Source organism: Xyrauchen texanus, chromosome 18 (genome assembly GCF_025860055.1).
Source record: "Xyrauchen texanus isolate HMW12.3.18 chromosome 18, RBS_HiC_50CHRs, whole genome shotgun sequence".
Classification (NCBI taxonomy): domain Eukaryota; kingdom Metazoa; phylum Chordata; class Actinopteri; order Cypriniformes; family Catostomidae; genus Xyrauchen; species Xyrauchen texanus.
The window spans coordinates 44,240,600-44,260,304 of NC_068293.1; the positions used below are offsets into that span (position 1 = coordinate 44,240,600).

The 19,705-nt window shown below is 41.0% G+C and overlaps 1 protein-coding gene across 2 annotated transcripts in view; it reads right to left on the minus strand.

The window, feature by feature from the left end:
• The window catches only part of fancb (FA complementation group B), a 22,510-nt gene extending 2,827 nt beyond the window's left edge, over positions 1 to 19,683 (minus strand). For both annotated transcript variants that reach the window (XM_052148478.1, XM_052148477.1), the window contains exons 1-8: positions 19,613 to 19,683; positions 16,166 to 17,128; positions 11,583 to 11,738; positions 11,418 to 11,507; positions 10,058 to 10,186; positions 9,619 to 9,800; positions 5,814 to 6,211; positions 3,827 to 4,055 (exon numbers count right to left, since the gene is read on the minus strand). In XM_052148478.1, coding sequence (XP_052004438.1) covers positions 3,827 to 4,055; positions 5,814 to 6,211; positions 9,619 to 9,800; positions 10,058 to 10,186; positions 11,418 to 11,507; positions 11,583 to 11,738; positions 16,166 to 17,068 — 2,087 coding nt within the window. In that variant the 5' untranslated portion in view covers positions 17,069 to 17,128; positions 19,613 to 19,683. The remainder of the gene's footprint in view (positions 1 to 3,826; positions 4,056 to 5,813; positions 6,212 to 9,618; positions 9,801 to 10,057; positions 10,187 to 11,417; positions 11,508 to 11,582; positions 11,739 to 16,165; positions 17,129 to 19,612) is intronic.
• Between the last annotated feature and the right edge of the window lie 22 nt (positions 19,684 to 19,705).

The following is a 19,705-nucleotide window of genomic DNA, read 5'->3' on the forward strand; positions in this document are numbered from 1 at the left end:
TGGGGCACTAACAATGGAAGTCAATGGGGTCAAAGGTTAAAATCCGTCAATGGGGGTCAAAGGTTAAAATCCGTCAATGGGGGTCAAAGGTTAAAATCTGTCAATGGGATCAAAGGTTAAAATCCGTCACTGGGGGTCAAAGGTTAAATCCATCAATGGGGGTCAAAGGTTAAAATCCGTCAATGGGGTCAAAGGTTAAAATCCGTCAATGGGGGTCAAAGGTTAAAATCCATCAATGGGGTCAAAGGTTAAACTCCGTCAATTGGGGTCAAAGGTTAAAATCCGTCACTGGGGGTCAAAGGTCAAAATCCGTCAATGGGGGTCAAAGGTTAAAATCCGTCAATGGGGTCAAAGGTTAAAATCCGTCAATGGGGTCAAAGGTTAAAATCCGTCACTGGGGGGTCAAAGGTTAAAATCCGTCAATGGGGTCAAAGGTTATAATCCGTCAATGGGGTCAAAGGTCAAAATCCGTCAATGGGGTCAAAGGTCAAAATCCATCAGTGAGGTTAAAATCCGTCAATGGGGGTCAAAGGTTAAAATCCGTCAGTGAGGTTAAAATCCGTCACTGGGGGTCAAAGGTTAAAATCCATCACTGGGGGTCAAAGGTTAAAATCCGTCAATGGGGTCAAAGGTTAAAATCCGTCAATGGGGTCAAAGGTCAAAATCCGTCAATGGGGGTCAAAGGTTAAAATCCGTCAATGAGGTTAAAATCCGTCAATGGTGGGCAAAGGTTAAAATCAGTCAATGGGGGTCAAAGGTTAAAATCCGTCAATGGGGTCAAAGGTTAAAATCCGTCACTGAGGGTCAAAGGTTAAAATCCGTCAATGGGTTCAAAGGTTAAAATCCGACAATGGGGTCAAAGGTTAAAATCCGTCACTGAGGGTCAAAGGTTAAAATCCGTCAATGGGTTCAAAGGTTAAAATCCGTCAATGGGTTCAAAGTTTAAAATCCGTCAGTGGGGTCAAAGGTTAAAATCCGTAAACATTTCAAATTTTAAAAGTTTAGCAACGAGACTAGGGCTGAACAATTTGGACAATTTTTTGTAATTGCAATTATTTTGAAAAATAGTCATTTGATAAACTTGATAAATAATAATGGAAGAAAAAAAAAAGTGTACGTGATTCCATTTACCCAGTTAAACCATGTTTTGCTCATGCTCTACAGCCGAAAAACTGACCGACTACTCGAGTCCTCTTAAAAAGAACCAAACTAAAATTAAAACATAAAACAGAGAAAACATCACAATCACATTGCATCTGGCATCATTTAACCCTGTTAACTTTTATATGATTTCATTGTAATATAATAATAAATGCAAGTTAACAAAGGGACAGTTCACCCAAAAAATACAATTCTCTAAAATACTCGCCCTATTGATATCCCAGATGTTTATAACTTTCTTTCTTCAGCAGAACACATTTGAAGAAAAACAGAAGAATATCTCAGCTCAGAAGGTCCTTAAAATGCAAGTGGATGGTGACCAGACCTTTAAAGCTCCAAAAATCACATAAACGTCATCCATACAACTCCAGTGGTTAAACTAATGTGTTCTTAAATAACACGATCACTTTTGGTGCAAAAAGATCAATATTTAAGTACTTTATTACTATAAATCATCACATGACGTTTATTCTGACTGTCTGTGATTTTTGGAGCTTTAAAAGGCCTGATCACCATCCACTTGCATTTTAAGGACCTTCTGAGCTGAGATATTCTTCTGTTATTCTTCAAATGTATCATGAGGGTGAATAAACGATGAGAGAATTTTCATTTTTGGCTGAACTGTCCCTTTACAGTTCAGAAATGCTTAAATAAATAGTAATAATAATTATTCAACAGTACATTATTTATTAATAATTTCTTAACTTGCTTGTGGCATTGCTGTGCAGTCCAGTTAAACCCTCAAGCTTTTAAATGTTGCAAACATATGTGAAATTACACAAATGTACAATTAAAGTAAATCTGGAGCGCTTTAGATATAATGCACTCAGCGCACGATAGCACACCGAACTCGGAGCACATCTGGACTCAACGATGTCGAGCACAGAAACGCTCTGAAACTTTTAAAAACACTGAAAATCACGAGCCTCAGTCAAGCTCTGAGTGTGTGTACTGAGCCCGTTTACATGCATTTACGAAAGCTCTACAAACACAAAACCGCATTAGCGTCGAGCAACAACGCAGGCATTGCGTTTAGACAATTCATGCATTTAATTAAATCGCAGTCCTTGCGGTTTATAATCACACTGCGTCACTGCATCAGCACGATTTCAGCACTACACAAGACATAAACAGTACGTGTGTTAACATGATTTTAGTGTGATAAAATACTGAATTATTTAAACAACTTTACAGCTCAAATAACACACGAGTTTTAATAGAAGAATTAATGTAAGTGCTTTTATAAAATGATAAGCATCACATTTCTGCCTTTAAACCTTCAAAAATTGCCCCATTGACTTCCATTATAAGTGTCCCACTGGAACACAAATTTGTGCTTTTATAAAGAAAATGAGGAACGAGCCGAAATACATTTTTGTGGTAATCAACATTATGACACAAATGTCGTCGATTGAGCTGAACTTGATTAAATCATAGATTCCTTTCATTTAATTTAGTTTATTTGTGTAGGAACAGCACTATAATGGGGCTTTTCCGCTGCACGGTACAGCTCGACTCGACTCGCTTTTTTGGTGGTTTTCCCACTGTGGATTGTACCTGGTACCTGATACTTTTTTAGTACCACCTCGGTCGAGGTCCCAAGCGAGACGAGCCGATACTAAATGTGACGTCAAAATCCTGCAGATCACTGATTGGTCAGAGAGAATCGTCACTAGCGGCGTCACTGGATTTCCGACACGCGACATCAACCCGCTAGTTTTAAAGTTAGCAACAGCGATAGCAGTATCATTTGATCACGCGACTTTTGAATTGTGAAAAAAGAAACAGCTGTGCGCAAAACCACGGCGTGGCCAATAAACGAGGTGCAGACGTTCCTCTCGTTAGCGATGAGCGAAATGATAAAGTCTCTCAGCTGTTGGCCGCACACGGCTACCACCGGACCTCCCAACAGTGTAGCGAAAAGTTATAAAAAACATAAGTGACGACAGAACCATCAAGGAAAAGTGGAAGTGGTTCGACCAAATGGACGCTATCTAGACCGGCGAGCGATGGGAGAGAGTGCGCTGGACTCGGTCACGGTGTTGTTGGAGTCACGATGGAGGATGGTACGTTTTGTTACGTTAACTCTATACTCTGCTTGAAAGCTTCACTTTATTTAGTTGAGCAGCTACTGGAAGCTTCTAAAACAACCAATTTAACTGTTACACTCGTGTAAAATCACCATGAACAACTGCTTTATGCAGCACAATGAGCTAGTCGCTAACAGCTAGAGCTCGTGTTATTGTTTATGGTCAGTACTGTTTGTGTCGCGTTTAAGATGATGTCACGGCAGTAGAGGCGGCGTAACTATGACGATCAGCCTATAATCCCGCCCACATTGAGGCGGTGCTAAACTGCAGTGGAAATGCAAGCTCAGAAAAGTAAAAGCGAGTCGAGTTGAGGCGAGCCGAACCGTAACGTGCCGCGGAAAAGTGCCATAAGATCACTTGCAAGCTGACTCTGCATTTGTGTAAGTATTTCAATATTGAACAATTTACAAACAAGGTAAAATGTGTTAAATGGAGCTGATGGTACAGTATAAGCAGCTCAAAGCATTAGCAAGTTTCATAAACCACATGTAAGACTCAATGTTGGCCATTTCTTGTGTAAAAAAAAAGGTTGGATAATTAAATGCATGAATGGATTGAGAGAATCTACATGTCACCTGCAGTGGACTGTCAGCACTCCCTGAAAAGGCGTGTTCTGCTGCCAGTGAAAGAGCATGGCTGTAGATAAGCATGCAGAATACTGCGGCTCGACCTCCAGTCGCTCAGCATGCAGGAACTCCTGCAACCAGCGCTGCACATCCGTCAGTGTGTGATCAGAGCTCTCAATGAGGAACCACCACACGTCGTACACTGCCATCAGACTAAGCAGATCTTCTCTCGCCTCTTCTGAATATGGAGAAAATCAAATATGACACTTCTGAGCTTATGATGTCTTGAAGATATAGTTTTATTTTTATGTTGGCTTGATTCTAATGGGGTTCTACTGTGTTTGACGGGACGCACACGGGTCGGTGTATATAGGGTGTTCAGGCAGTCGCACACCGGATGAGAAGCGCCACGCCGCGGCTAGGACACGGCACAGGTATCAAACACGGGGCACATTGATGCGCTTCAGGTTGCAGACAGTACACAAACATTACTAAGGTTTTTCCCTTGGTTAAGAACGAAGAAGGCTTAAGTAAATAATATTTGTCCATTGATAATGATTTGGGTCGAAGTTAATGGATAATATGTGAGTTGCGCTCCATGGCACGGCAGATATTTGATCAGCCTCCAGAGTTGTAGCTGGGCGCCACCGACAGATGGCGAGTGGCGACGGCGGTATGCGTACCTATATCTTCATTGAAAACAGTTGTTTCGAATTTTAGAAAGTGTCATGTCGTCCGCCCAGATGCGTCCGTGTGCGACCCCCTTTAGACTGCCATTGATGGAATGTTCAAACTCCAAAAGTAAAGAAAAATTCAAATGTAAACAAACCCTTTATATTTTTCAGATGGAACGCCCGATTCCCAATGTACTCCAAGTCCTCGTGGTGACGTAGTGACTCAATCCGGGTGGCGGAGGACGAGTCTCAGTTGCCTCTACGTCTTATCACGTGGCTTGTTGAGCACGTTACCGTGGAGACGTAGTGCGTGATGAGGCTTCATGCTATTCTCCGCGGCATCCATGCACAACTCACCACATGCCCCACCGAGAGATGACAACCACATTATAGCAACCACGAGGAGATTACCCCATGTGACTCTACCCTCCCTAGCAACCGGGCCAATTTGGTTGCTAAGGAGACCTGACTGGAGTCACTCACCACACGCTCCACCGAGAGCGAGAACCACATTATAGCGACCACGAGGAGGTTACCCCATGTGACTCTACCCTCCCTAGCAACCGGGCCAATTTGGTTGCTAAGGAGACCTGACTGGAGTCACTCACCACACGCCCCACGGAGAGCGAGAACCACATTATAGCGACCACGAGGAGGTTACCCCATGTGACTCTACCCTCCCTAGCAACCGGGCCAATTTGGTTGCTAAGGAGACCTGACTGGAGTCACTCACCACACGCCCCACCGAGAGCGAGAACCACATTATAGTGACCACGAGGAGGTTACCCCATGTGACTCTACCCTCCCTAGCAACCGGGCCAATTTGGTTGCTAAGGAGTCCTGGCTGGAGTCACTCAGCACGCCCTGGATTCAAACTCGCGACTCCAGGTGTGATAGTCAACGTCAATACTCTGTCAAAATTCACCAAATGTAAGATAAAAATGCACATTGTAATGCTAAAACTGTGTTTAGACTTCAGACCGATCACACTCTTGCTCTTAAAAAGGCTAGATACATCGCAATAAATACAGTTTAACAGAACGCACGTGTCTAGAAACTCAATTATACTTGAACTGACTTGAGATGGCATCCAAAAAACAGCCCTCCTGCAAAAGACACCGAATAAACTGTGAATTGACATTCGTCTCTAGCACATGTGCAACGTAAAGATCTCCAGTTGTGTTTCTCAAAGAAATAAAAAGCATATGAGTTTGGAACAACACAAGGGTGAGTAAATATTGACTGATGTTTTTATTTTTGTGTGCACTATTCCGATAGGACTGACTCGTGTATCACAATTGTGGTCAAAATTGTTCTCTTACCCGTGTTGAGTTTGGAGTCTTTTAACAGTCGGGGCTGAAACTTTCCCAGTGAAACATCTTTTATGTCCAGGGAGATTTTCCCGCAGTGTTGAGAAACCCGACCGCATGCTTCAGAAGAAGGTCCGAGTGATTTGCCGCCGTAATGGAGCATGAGGGAGCATTTGCCGCTGCCAGAGGTCAATATAGGAGTCAAATCGGTGACAGTGAGCAGGGCAAGAGTTGGCATGATCTCATCATCTGGACAATCAGCCTGTCTGATCTTCTTTGCCGCAAACGGGTCATGACTGAGAGTCATATCTGATGTGCGGTACTGAAGTGTTTTACTCCTGCTATTCACAGCAACAGGAGCAGATCCACTATGTTCTGCTACGATTGAACCGCTTATATTCTCTACAGACCTACAGGAGAAACCAAAGGAGATGCTAATCAATGAATGCAAGCACACACAAAACCAAATTATGTTTAATAGAGCTGGGTGATAAGCGCTTAAAACATATTTACACAGATTTTTAAATAAAAATAATTGTATTAATTCATTAACATTTATATCTTTAACTTATTAGTCTCATCAAACTTCTGTAATTAAGTCTCACAAGTCTAAAGTACAAATAACAGAGTATAAAAACAGTTCTTTGTTCATTTTGAGTAAGTCAAGACGATAATGATTAGAGGCATTTTTCAGGAGTTAGCACTGTGTGTTTCGTGGTGTAGATTCAAAAGAATCGACGCATAAAGAGTCATTCGTTCAGGAGTCATACAACACTGGATGTTCAGTGCGTTTCATGATGTAGATTCAAAAGAATCGGTTCATAAGAGTCATTCGTTCAGGAGTCATACAACACTGGATGTGCAGTGTGTTTTGTGATGTAGATTCAAAAGAATCAACTCATAAAGAGTCATTCGTTCAGGAGTCATACAACACTGGATGTTCAGTGCGTTTCATGATGTAGATTCAAAAGAATCGGTTCATAAGAGTCATTCGTTCAGGAGTCATACAACACTGGATGTGCAGTGTGTTTTGTGATGTAGATTCAAAAGAATCAACTCATAAAGAGTCATTCGTTCAGGAGTCATACAACACTGGATGTTCAGTGCGTTTCATGATGTAGATTCAAAAGAATCGGTTCATAAGAGTCATTCGTTCAGGAGTCATACAACACTGGATGTGCAGTGTGTTTTGTGATGTAGATTCAAAAGAATCAACTCATAAAGAGTCATTCGTTCAGGAGTCATACAACACTGGATGTTCAGTGTGTTTTGTGATGTAGATTCAAAAGAATCGACTCATAAAGAGTCATTCGTTCAGGAGTCATACAACACTGGATGTGCAGTGTGTTTCGTGATGTAGATTCAAAAGAATCAGTTCATAAGAGTCATTCGTTCAGGAGTCATACAACACTGGACGTGCAGTGTGTTTCATGGTGTAGATTCAAAAGAATCGACTCATAAAGAGTCATTCGTTCAGGAGTCATACAACACTGGACGTGCAGTGTGTTTCGTGATGTAGATTCAAAAGAATCAGTTCATAAGAGTCATTCGTTCAGGAGTCATACAACACTGGATGTGCAGTGTGTTTCGTGATGTAGATTCAAAAGAATCAGTTCATAAGAGTCATTCGTTCAGGAGTCATACAACACTGGACGTGCAGTGTGTTTCATGGTGTAGATTCAAAAGAATCGGTTCATAAGAGTCATTCGTTCAGGAGTCATACAACACTGGATGTTCAGTGTGTTTCATGGTGTAGATTCAAAAGAATGGCTCAGAAGATTCATTCGTTCAGGAATCATACAACACTGGATGTTCAGTGTGTTTCATGGTGTAGATTCAAAAGAATCGGCTCACAAGAGTCATTCGTTCAGGAGTCATACAACACTGGACGTGCAGTGTGTTTCGTGATGTAGATTCAAAAGAATCAGTTCATATGAGTCATTCGTTCAGGAGTCATACAACACTGGACGTGCTGTGTTTCATGGTGTAGATTCAAAAGAACCATTTAATATATTAATATAATAAATGTTATGAATATTTATGTATTTGCTCTTTTTTTTAATGCACCAACAAAGCAACATATAGACACAAAACACTTTAAACCATGTGAAATACCCACAGAGACGTCTGTGAACATGTGAAGACGCAAGTGAATCACTTTATTAGCGCTATGAATCGGTTCACTGAAACGGAATTCACCGATTCACAGAAATGAACCAAACTTACGCTATTAATACGCTAGGTCTGTTTTAACACTCTCATACTCGCAAGTCCCGAGACAAAGAATGATTGTGAACTAATCTAACGGAAACTTAAATGGCTAAATTAAAAGCATCCTAAAATCATCACAATAGTCACGGTGTTGGCTATTTTTTGCCAATATTCGCCATATCGCCCAGCGTCTGCGTTAGAAACAAAAAAGTTGAATCTCATTACTGTATCGTCATGAGAGGGCCAGAAATATCTGCAGCTCAAGCGCAGTCGGGCTGTAATCAGTAACAACAGCGAGCGCAGGAGAGTGAGCTTCAGGAGCCAATTGAGTGGCTGTAACCATGGAAACCAGATTGCTATTTGCTGTGGAGGACAATTAGGCCATTTTTAGAAATGCAGCTGGTCTGTTGTTCATCTGGGACGTTACATAAACCTTCACCTGACCTGAAGGAAGACCTGTTGCTCAGCGTGATCACATTATTTCACTTTATCTGTCCCGCTACATTGGAGAAAGCTTCACCCTGAAGTTATTGCATGTTGTTTATTTGGTCAATGAGTCTATCTTCTGATTAGGGCTGAGCAATGTATAAAATACACACGAGTATGAGAGCGTTAAGACTTGATTTAAACTTAAGTAGCTAAATAAAATAGGTATGTTTGATTCATTTCTGTGTATATATTTCCCAGCCCAAATTTAGACATAAGATAAGATCGGTTTTGTTTTTTTAATTAGACTCCCTCAACAATAACAGTTCAGCATCACAGTCATAATTTAATTTCTAGAGTCAAAGTATAAAATCGAATTGTTAATTGTCATTTCATAGTCAACGGAAATGACAACTGAGATACTGGATATTTAGGATTTATTTTTATGATACGACACTGGTTTGGTTGCACATGTGTCGAGAGCATAGACTGTAAAAAAAGATGGCCGACGCCCCTTCGCTCTATTCCATTGGAGAGAACTGAAGCCGCCAGTGTCCCGATATGGCGCTGACATCTTGGGACTTGAGTCTGCGCAGTTGCGATTTCGAGACCAGACTCTGCGCAGTAGTGAGCAGGAAGTAAAGCTGCAAATCAAGGCCCCGCCTCACTCTCGCTGAATCAATCGCAAGCACACGCCTCTGCACTTTTGACTTATGACGGTGTGAAATAATTAATTATAGAAATGTAGATATTAAATTTAAAGCTCCAATCTCCTCAGTCCTCCGAAGATCCCAAAAAGTCAGTTGGTGCTTCAGTGACTACTTCGCTCAGAGAACCTGTCAATCACAGCTGTCAATCATGATGTCACAGCAGCGCTTTTATAGCATCAAATAACTAAAAACAAACTTATTTTGAAAACAAACACTTGAAATGACATCAACGTGATAGAAACGACAGTAAATGACAGAAACTATCTTTGGAAAAAAGATATGTGAAGTGTAATTTAATTGTTTAGTTGGTCTCACGTCCCGTTGAATAACATGGGGAGGCGGGGTTTATGACCTATACTAGGACCAGTCACCGGGGGGCGATCGAGATGTTTTGGCGTCACTTTTGAGGGCTTGTGCGGCACGCTTGGTCGAGACATGATGTCAATCGCAACGTTACAAGAGTGTCGTACATGTTATTAGTTGTTGTTGTTGTCAGAACGGCACCAAACACCAAACTCTGCCCGATGACTCTCTGCCAAACTCGATCCACCTTCACTCGAGCTTCAGCACATTCAGTGTGCATCTGATCATCCCAGACGTCAACCGCTCCATCATCATCATCATCATCATCCCACAGAGACACAAGACCCTCCTACAACACATGTAAACACACAATTAAAGATGCAGTGCTGAATGTTAAATTAACTGTAATTTCAGGGGTCAAATACTTACGGCACTGAAAGTACAGAATAAAAAGTGTAGAAAAGGCAAATCGCACCCTAAATTACCCCCATTATTTCAATTTCAGTTTTAATGAGTCGGAATTGTTTTTACTGTCTCTGGACGGTTACCCCACATGACATTATTCACTTTAGGCACCAGAAAAGTTATTATTCTGCCAACATGGACCTGTTCTGGAGCAGATATCACGTGTGTTCTGCCTGATATCAGGTCAGTTAAAGCCAGTAAAGACTGCTGTAAGACTCTGTCCTTCACATACACGTCTCCCTGAAGCTCCTCCAGGACGTTCAGGCCACTCTAAAAACAGAACAACGGAGACAAAGAAATACCAACACACATTACCAAGACCCATAAACATTGATGTTTGTAAAGAGAGGAATGCTTGAGGTTCAAGTACATTACACCTGAAAATAACGGACACGTGCTTTATTGACAATGCAATGAAAGTTGCATTGCAAGTGCATTATTGTACACATTTCTGCATGTTGCACTCGAACCCGAACACTCCTTTTAAGGGAATAATTCACCCAAAAATATAAAATGTCATTATTTACTCACCCCACGTGGTTTCAAACACACACATTTTTGAAGAATCTTCACACAGCTTTTTTCCATACAACAAATGCATATGCATGCCACAGAAAAGTAACTGCATATGGGTTTGGAACGGCAGGAAGGTGAGTAAATGAGGTCAGAATATCATTTTTGATTAACTACTTACTACTACCTTTAACAAAACTTCTTAAAGATGCAGAACAACCACAAGAAATGTCTTGATAAAACAAATAAAGCACATGTTACTTTACACAGTCACTTTTGGGGTGAATTATTTCTTTGTGAGACAGAAAACTGATTCAGAGTAACAACCAAGCGTGCCGCACAAGCCCTCAAAAGTGAAGCCAAAACGTCTCGATCGCCCCCCCGGTGACTGGTCCTAGTATAGGTCATAAGCCCCGCCTCCCCATGTTATTCAACGGGACGTGAGACCAACTAAACAATTAAATTACACTTCACATATCTTTTTTCCAAAGATAGTTTCTGTCATTTACTGTCGTTTCTATCACGTTGATGTCATTTCAAGTGTTTGTTTTCAAAATAAGTTTGTTTTTAGTTATTTGATGCTATAAAAACGGTGCTGTGACATCATGATTGACAGCTGTGATTGACAGGTTCTCTGAGCGAAGTAGTCACTGAAGCACCAACTGACTTTTTTTCCGGATCTTCGGAGGACTGAGGAGATTGGAGCTTTAAATTTAATATCTACATTTCTATAATTCATTATTTCACACCATCAAAAGTCAAAAGGGGCGTGTGCTTGCGATTGATTCAGCGAGAGTGAGGGCGGGGCCTTGATTTCGCGGCTTTACTTCCTGCTCACTACTGCGCAGGTCTGGTCCAGAAATCGCAACTGCGCAGACTCAAGTCCCAAGATGTCAGCGCCATATCGGGACACTGCCGGCCATCGTTTTTTACAGTCTATGGTAACAACTGATATACTGTCTCAGACATTTGAATGAAGATCTGTTACCTGCAGTCTGGACTCTAAGGCTTGCACCGTGAGAAGATGGTTTTCCTGAGCCGTGTCTGATGTATTCAGGACCTCACCGTCTCTTCCACACTACAAAGAATGTATCGTTTTAACACAACAGTGTCGCACGTCTAATAGCATCTAATAACATCAATGTTGACGTACAGAGTAAGTGATGCCACACAGATCCGTGAGGAGAAAGTTGCTCAGTAGCTCTCCTGAAGAACACTGCTCTTCAAACACCAACAGTATCTGATCACTCCCGCATCCCAGGAAGTCATCGATGAGGAGCAGATGCACACCTGACCAACAACACGCCACCTGACATGGGCAGACAGTATTAATACACAAACAGGCTTAGTTTGGGGACTGGCGATATGTAGAATACAAGATATATTCTTGATGAATTTGCTGATGATTTGTATAAAATGAAGCAATATTGAGCAATTTTCCAATAACTTTTTTTTTCCCCCAATTCGGAACGCCCAATTCCCAATGCGCTCCAAGTCCGCGTGGTGGCGTAGTGACTCAATTCGGGTGGCGGAGGATGAATCTCAGTTGCCTCCGCGTCCGAGACCGTCAACACACGCATCTTATCACGTGACTTGTTGAGTGTGTTACCATGGAGACGTAGCACGTGTGGAGGCTTCACGCTATTCTCCGTGGCATCCCACACCACACGCCCCACCGAGAGCGAGAACCACATTATAGTGACCACGAGGAGGTTACCCCATGTGACTCTACCCTCCCTAGCAACCGGGCCAATTTGGTTGCTAAGGAGACCTGTCTGGATTCACTCACCACACGCCCCCACCGAGAGCGAGAACCACATTATAGCGACCACGAGGAGGTTACCCCATGTGACTCTACCCTCCCTAGAAACCGGCCAATTTGGTTGCTAAGGAGACCGGACTGGAGTCACTCAGCACGCCCTGGGATTGGAACTAGTGAACTTGCAAACTTCAGGGTCTTTACCACTGAGCTACCCAGGCTCCTCCTAAATTTGGTTGTAGTTTAAACTACAACCACCAAACTAGGCACAGACCTTCAGTCTGTTCTGGAAAAGCGTGCTATATCTTATTTAACTGATTGGACTTACAGTTTACACACAATGGGTGATTAAATATCTCATAGACTCACATTGACATAATGTTCAAATGCTCGTTAAACTCACACAGTCTAAAAATTGAAATGTAAACACAAAATACAGTTTTCAAATATATATATATATTTTTTAATGAAGCAAAAAAGTTATCCAACACCTATATCAGCCATGTGAAAAACGAACTGCCCCCTTAAACTTAACAGCTGGATGTGCCACCTTTAGCAGCAACAACTGCAACCAAACGCTTCTGATAACTGGAGATCAGTCTCACAACGCTGTGAGGGAATTCTGTCCCACTCTTCTTTGCAGGACTGCTTTACTTCAGACACACTGGAGGGTTTTGAGCATTAACTGCCCTTTTAAGGTCCCGCCACAGCATCTCAATAAGTCAAGTCAGGACTTCGACTAGGCCACTCCAAAACATTCATTTAGCCTCTTTTGAGTCATTCAGAGGTGGACTTACTCCTATTGAGCTTCAACTCACAAACTGATGACCGGATCTTCTCCTTTAGGATTTTCTAGTAGAGAGCAGAAGTCACCCTGAAGCAGCAAAGCATCCCAACAACCTTAATGTTCTTATGGGTACCACCACCATGCTGGACTGCAGGTGTGATGTTCATCTTGTGGAATTCTGTGTTTGATTGACGGCAGATGTAATGGGACCCCTGTCTTCCAAACAGTTCCACTTTCGATAATTGGCAAAATTCAGGCGAGCCTTAATGTTCTTTTGGGATAGCAGTGGCTTCCGCCTCGCCACTCTTCCATGGATGGCATTTTTGGTCTTTCTGATCTTTTTCTGACCTTTATTGACGCGAGAGACGCCTGCAGATCCTCGGATGTTGTCCTTGGCTTTTTGGTGATTTCCTGGATGAGTCGTCGCTGTGCTCTTGGAGGAATCATGGAAGGTCGGCCACTTCTGGGATGGTTCACTACAGTGCCAAATTGTCTCCATTTGGAGATAATGACTCTCGCTGGGGTTCTTTGGAGTCCCAGAGCCTTTGAGATATCTTTGTAACGCTTTCCAGACTGATGTATTTCAATCATCTTTTTTATCATCATTTCTGGAATTACTTTCAACCTTGGCATCGCGTACCACTGGGTGAGACCTTTTAGCCAACTTCACACTGCTGAAAAAGTTGTATTTAGGTGTTGATTTGATTGAACAGGGCTGATGGTAATCAGGTCTGGGTGTGTCTAGTCCAGCTCAACCCCATTATGGATGCAGTTCCATAGATTTGGGGATTTAGTAACTAAGGGGGCAAATAATTTTTCACACAGGCTCAGTCAATCACAAACTGTATTTTGTGTTTACTCAGATTGCCTTCAATTTAGATTTTGTTTTAAATTATTTTAAAAACATTTAGTACGAGATATCCACAAAAACAGAAGAAATCAGGATGGGGGCAAATACTTTTTCACAGCACTGTATGAGGCAGTCTGATGATCTAGTTAGCTGGCTGACTACTGTACAAGTCCTCTAACAGTTTCTAGCATCAGAGATGAGCACATGCTGCTTATGAAGTCTATGCATCATCAAAGGTTTGTGATGTCACAATATAATCTGGCATTTTCTGCTACTTTTCGATATTTAGCTGTGAACAGAATTTAAATGCAAAGAGTGTGAACTGTGTTTCTATCAGGAATCCTCCAGTACAGTAAACTTCTGTGCCATCATGCATCATGACTTTAATCTTCAAAGAGCTGCCATTTCCTTCCCGTCTATCTATTATTAAACTCGCCAAATAATTTGAAAAGATGCATAACAGCAAACTGAGAAGACAGGAGCTGCTAAATTCACCAACTGCATCCTGAACTATTTCAGTATGTACAGATGTTGTCATTATAATTATAGTAATTATAGACGTGAGCTATAGGACAATGATACCATCCAATGATGATTAGTGTAAGAGCTTCATTTAAGGTTGAAATTAAGAAAGCATATGACAACTAACAACATTTCACTGATTTAAAACGGATTTAAAGTGACAGTAGCCCCAAAAATGAATCATTTACTCACTCTCGTGACATCCCAGATGTGTCACTTTCTTTCTTCTGCAGAACTCAAATGAAGATTTTAAAAGAATATTTCAGATCTGTAGGATCAAACAATGCAAGTGAATGGTGACCAGAACTTTGAAGTCTCAAAAAGCACATAAAAGCAGCATAAAAGTAATCCAGAACACTCCAGTGGTTTAATCCATGTCTTCAGAAGTGATATGATAGCTGTGGGTGAGAACCAGACCTATCATAGAACAAGTATTTTATTTTACTCTAAATCTCCACTTTCACTTTTACATTTGAAAGTCACATGGTGCATGTTTAGTTTCACGTTCACATCTAAAAGCGAAAGTGCATTTTTAGAGTAAAAATTAGGGCTGGGCGATATGGCCAAAATTGTTATCACGATAAACTTTTTCATATTGTTCAATATTGATATTTATCACGATATACATTTACACATTGCACTTTCTTTTTTTATTTCAAAGTCAAGATAGTCTCTATACAACTGATTTGTTTATTGGATTAGTTTATTATTAAAGGCTCGTAACATGCTGATTAATAAAGATACATTTAGAAGCGACAAACGTTTTGGTCTAAAAGCTGCTTTGAAACCTCGTTAACTCGTGCGGCGCTTCATGTCTACAAAGAGGCGACGCGTGCGGAGCGGGACGGGGCAGAAATGATGCATGTTTGGTGCTAGAGAACAATATTCAAGATTACAGAAAGATCAGAGCGGTCGTCCACATCACTGTTGTTCTGTCGCGCTCTTCACTAGAGACGATGAGAGGACGCAACCGTTGAAGTCTTGTGGTGCGGATGGAATCAATCCGGTGTCCGACGTAGCCTAATCGTTAGCAAGGCAGCTAGCATTAGCAAGTTCATCCCGTCTGACCCTACGTTACCACTGGCGCGTTGTGAGCGAAGCTGAGAGCGTTTTCAATTCATTCCTATGAAAGCCGAGCGTCACGCTCGCAAGCTGGATCGTAGGATTGGCAGCGGTGCGGAGCGACTCTCTCCTAGCGCTGTGAGCGCCTTTGAGCGGATTTCGTCCGCCCCAGTGGAAACGCAGCCTGAGAAAGCCGAACTGCTTGTGTTTTAGCGACATGCAGTAAATAGCGAAAATTCCCCAAAAGCTTATCGTTGATTTTCTTTATCGTGATAAATATCGATATCGTTTTATCGCCCAGCTCTAGTAAAAATGGACTTAAATATTGATCTGTTTCTCACCCACATCTATCATCTATCTATCACATGTTCTGAAGACATGGATTAAACCACTGGAGTGTTATGGATTACTTTTATGCTGCATTTATGAACTTGTAAAGCTTCAAATTTCCGGTCACCATTCAGTTGCATTGTATGGACCTACAGAGCTGAAATGTTCTTCTAAAATTCTTCATTGTGTACACATCTGGGATGGTATGAGGGTGAGTAAATGATGAGAGAATTTTCATTTTTGGGTGTACTGTCCCTTTAAGTGAAAAACTAAAAATAATGTATATTGCAATAAACAAAACTCAAAAGATTTGGTGCATATTTTTGTGAAGATTCACACTAAAACCAATCATCCTCATAAATTTTTTTTTTTCCCCAGTTGCTCGGTTTAGTCACCCACTTCATGTGCCGTTCAACAAACACTCACCTGGAACGTGTTTTTCCACACAGAACAAATATTACCCCCATTGAAGGTAATAACAATGAGACTGTCATTTCTCGGAGTATGAAGCATCTCAATTTTCAGAGGTTGCTCACACGGCAGAGGGCAAACATCGCGAGGAAGTCCGTTCTCAAAATAAACCAGCTGTTTCATGCTTGTGGCCGCCAGTACAGATGATCTCAAAGACCCATTGTGCTCTTGGACAGAGAGAACATTCACACATCTGATAACAGAGCTGTACGCATTCTGCACAAGACACGCACCGTTAAACGTTCTCCCATCCTCCATGAAGTAAAGTATGTTGCTTGCTTCTGTGGCACTGAACTGTTCACTCAGGCCAGTGGCACTTTGGGTGCCTAGAACCACTGGGCTTCTTTTACGAAGGGGCAGTTCACCAATAAATATCGCAGTCAAGGGAATCGGAAGCTCCTTCACACCACCAGTCTGAGAGGATGCGTAGAAGACGGTGTTTTCATGACACCACGCCAATGTGGGGCCTTGCAATATTGCAATATTATCCCTCATCTCGTACAGTAACACAAATTCAACATGAAGCTTTCCATCGGTGGGACTGCTTATGGAGTAAAGCATGTATTTAAACCCAGAGGTCCTTTTCTTGCACAGTCGCAGCAAAACACACGGCACTTTTTGCATCTGTTGAACATCCACGGCGGAGCAACAGTGAACGATGTCTGTTTCAGCCAAGCTGTCCTTGTGCATTGGGTTCATGCTGGGATCTTTAACAGAGAACTTCCGGGAGTTCCTGTCGAAGGATAAACGGCAGAACGAGACCTCTGAGCCTCGTCGATGATCTCGAGTTTTTGAGCACTGGAAAACCAGCACATCTCCTCGAACTGGAAGCATTTTGATGCACCGTTCCGCTGCCATTTCTGATGGATTCTTCACAACTGATGTGCTGGAGATGGGGGGGTTAAAGAAACCTGGAACCTAAAACGATAGAGAACATTAGAAAACACATTGGACATGCCGGGGCAAGTTGTCACAGGGGCTTTCTCTCAATAAGTCTCATCTGCTCTAGCAGTGGATTTGTATGCTAGTTTCAAACACCTAGTTCTCAGGATAAGGTCTGGGGCAAGTTGTCACATTTTTGTTGGGGTAGGATGCTCACGTGTGCTTTAAATGTTTATTTAAATATTAGTTCAAGTCGTCCTATTTTGTACATTTGACATTTTTTGCATAATTGTTTTGATGTTTACATTTTGAGCCAATAATAGGCTTCCCATTCTGACACCATGCCCTGCTATAGCACTCAACTTTGTTAAATTAATTGCCTCTTTTATTTTTCCTGGGCAATAGTGGTGGAAATATTGTCATGTTTGATACCAGAAAATAATACAAATAAACACTGTTAAACGAGATCAATTTCAAGTGTCGTTTTCAGACACATTTTTTGGATTCTTATGAAAAAAGAAAAATTGGAGGAAAAGTAAAATCTTGCAATTAACTTATATATATATATATATATATATAAACTGTATATACACTGTAAACCATAATTCACACTATTTATGCTTTCACATCGCTGAGTAGAATCGATTATTGATTCCCAACACCACAGAAAAGATTATTTTTGGAATTGACTTCCAGCCAAGTGTTCAATAGCATAAATGGCAGCTGTTATGCCCCTTTTCACAAGATGTCATTTAAATCTTTGGTGTCTCTAGAATGTGTCTGTGAATATCAGCTCAAAATACCCCACGGATCATTTATTATACTATGTTGAAAATGGCAATTTTTGGGTGGGAATAAAAACGAGCTGTTTTTGTGTGTGTGTGTGTGTGTTTCTTTAAATGCAAATGAGCTGGTGCGCCCCCGCCCCATATCCAGAATAGGGCGGAGTTTTGACATCTCTTCTTGGGATAACTAAACATCGTAAGCAATATGATTGAGAGTGAATATAGAGGTGTTCAGCCCGATATGTTTGAACCGGAGTCAGACACTGATGAGGGAGAGACTCCGCAGAAGGAAATTTGAGAATGAACCACGAAGTTTCCGAATTGTTATTTGATTTATTTATTTATTTATTGTCGAGTTTTTTCAGCAGTTTCGCAATGATGGATGAGCAACACAGACACACAGATACGGTTACAACGTTTGCTATGCCCTATAACTAAACAACACACAAACAAACATGTCCGTCAACCGTCGTGGGCGGGGCCTCTATAAGTGACGTCACTTTGAACAGAATCTGTGAACGGCTTGTTCTGAAACTGTGTTTATGATTAATGCCGATTAAAGAAAAAGGACTGGGTGGATTTTTATCATTGTAGGGAGGTTGTGTTCACACACACACTGCCGACTCACATCAAACACCATGTAAAAATTTATTTAGCATAATAGGTGCCCTTTAATTTAAAAAAACACACACACACACACACTCACTACTGGTCAATAGGTTTGAAACACACTCATCCTTTAATATAATTTTTTCTTCACATTTTAGAATAATATTAAGTCATCAAAACTATGGAATAACATAAATGGAACTTTGGGAATTATGTTGTAACTAAATAAAATCCAAAATAAATCAAAACTGAATTTTCTCCCTGGGATGCTTTTTAAAGAGTATTGAAGGAGTTCCTATCTATGTTGGGCACTTTTCTTAATTATTAGGTCATCGATTTCAAAAACTTTTATTAAATTTTAGTTTTATAATTAAATAAATGTATATGGTGGCACAATTATATTTTTGTCAACAAAACTAATTTCAAACATTTAAGCATACGCCTTCAGATCAAAAGATTTTAAAGAACATGAGAAACATTTCAGTCAAGTTTTTCAAAACTTTCAACAGGTAGTGTGTGTGTGTGTGTATATATATATATATATATATATATATATATATATAGTCTTCTCTTTACTGCTGTACATGAAACTGGTGTTGAGCGGGTAGAATTCAATGAAGCTGTCAGCGGAGGACATGTGAGGCGTCTATTTCTCAAACTAGAGACTCTGATGAACTTATCCTCTTGTTTAGTTGCACATCTTCCACATCTGTTTCTGTCCTTGTTAGAGACAGTTGTGCTTTGTCTTTGAAGACTGTAGTGTACACTGTTCTGACTATACTTTGTGATCATTTGAATGTCACTTTGGTGAATTAAAGTACCAATTTCCTTCCGAAACAGCAGAATCTTTACATTATTCCAAACTTTTGTCGTGTGTATACATATCATATAAATATTTAGATTTAAAAATATACCTACGCTGAAAAGAATAAACTAAAAAGTGTGACGACTAGCTTCGGCCTCCCCTTTATGGTTTGCCATTACAATTGTGTCATTTGGAACGCATTCGTTCCAGAAAAGTTGCATTTAATATTTAGTAACGTAGACATGATACACTGGATGGCCAATGACATACAATCATATCTGTTGGCAATGACAGAACACAAAGAATTCGTTCATACGATACCTGTATCTCTGATGTTTACATTGTTTACTCTCGTATCTGTTTAGCATCTGTACGAGACATGCGCGTTTTCTTCCTCGTCAAAGCGCGCGCGCA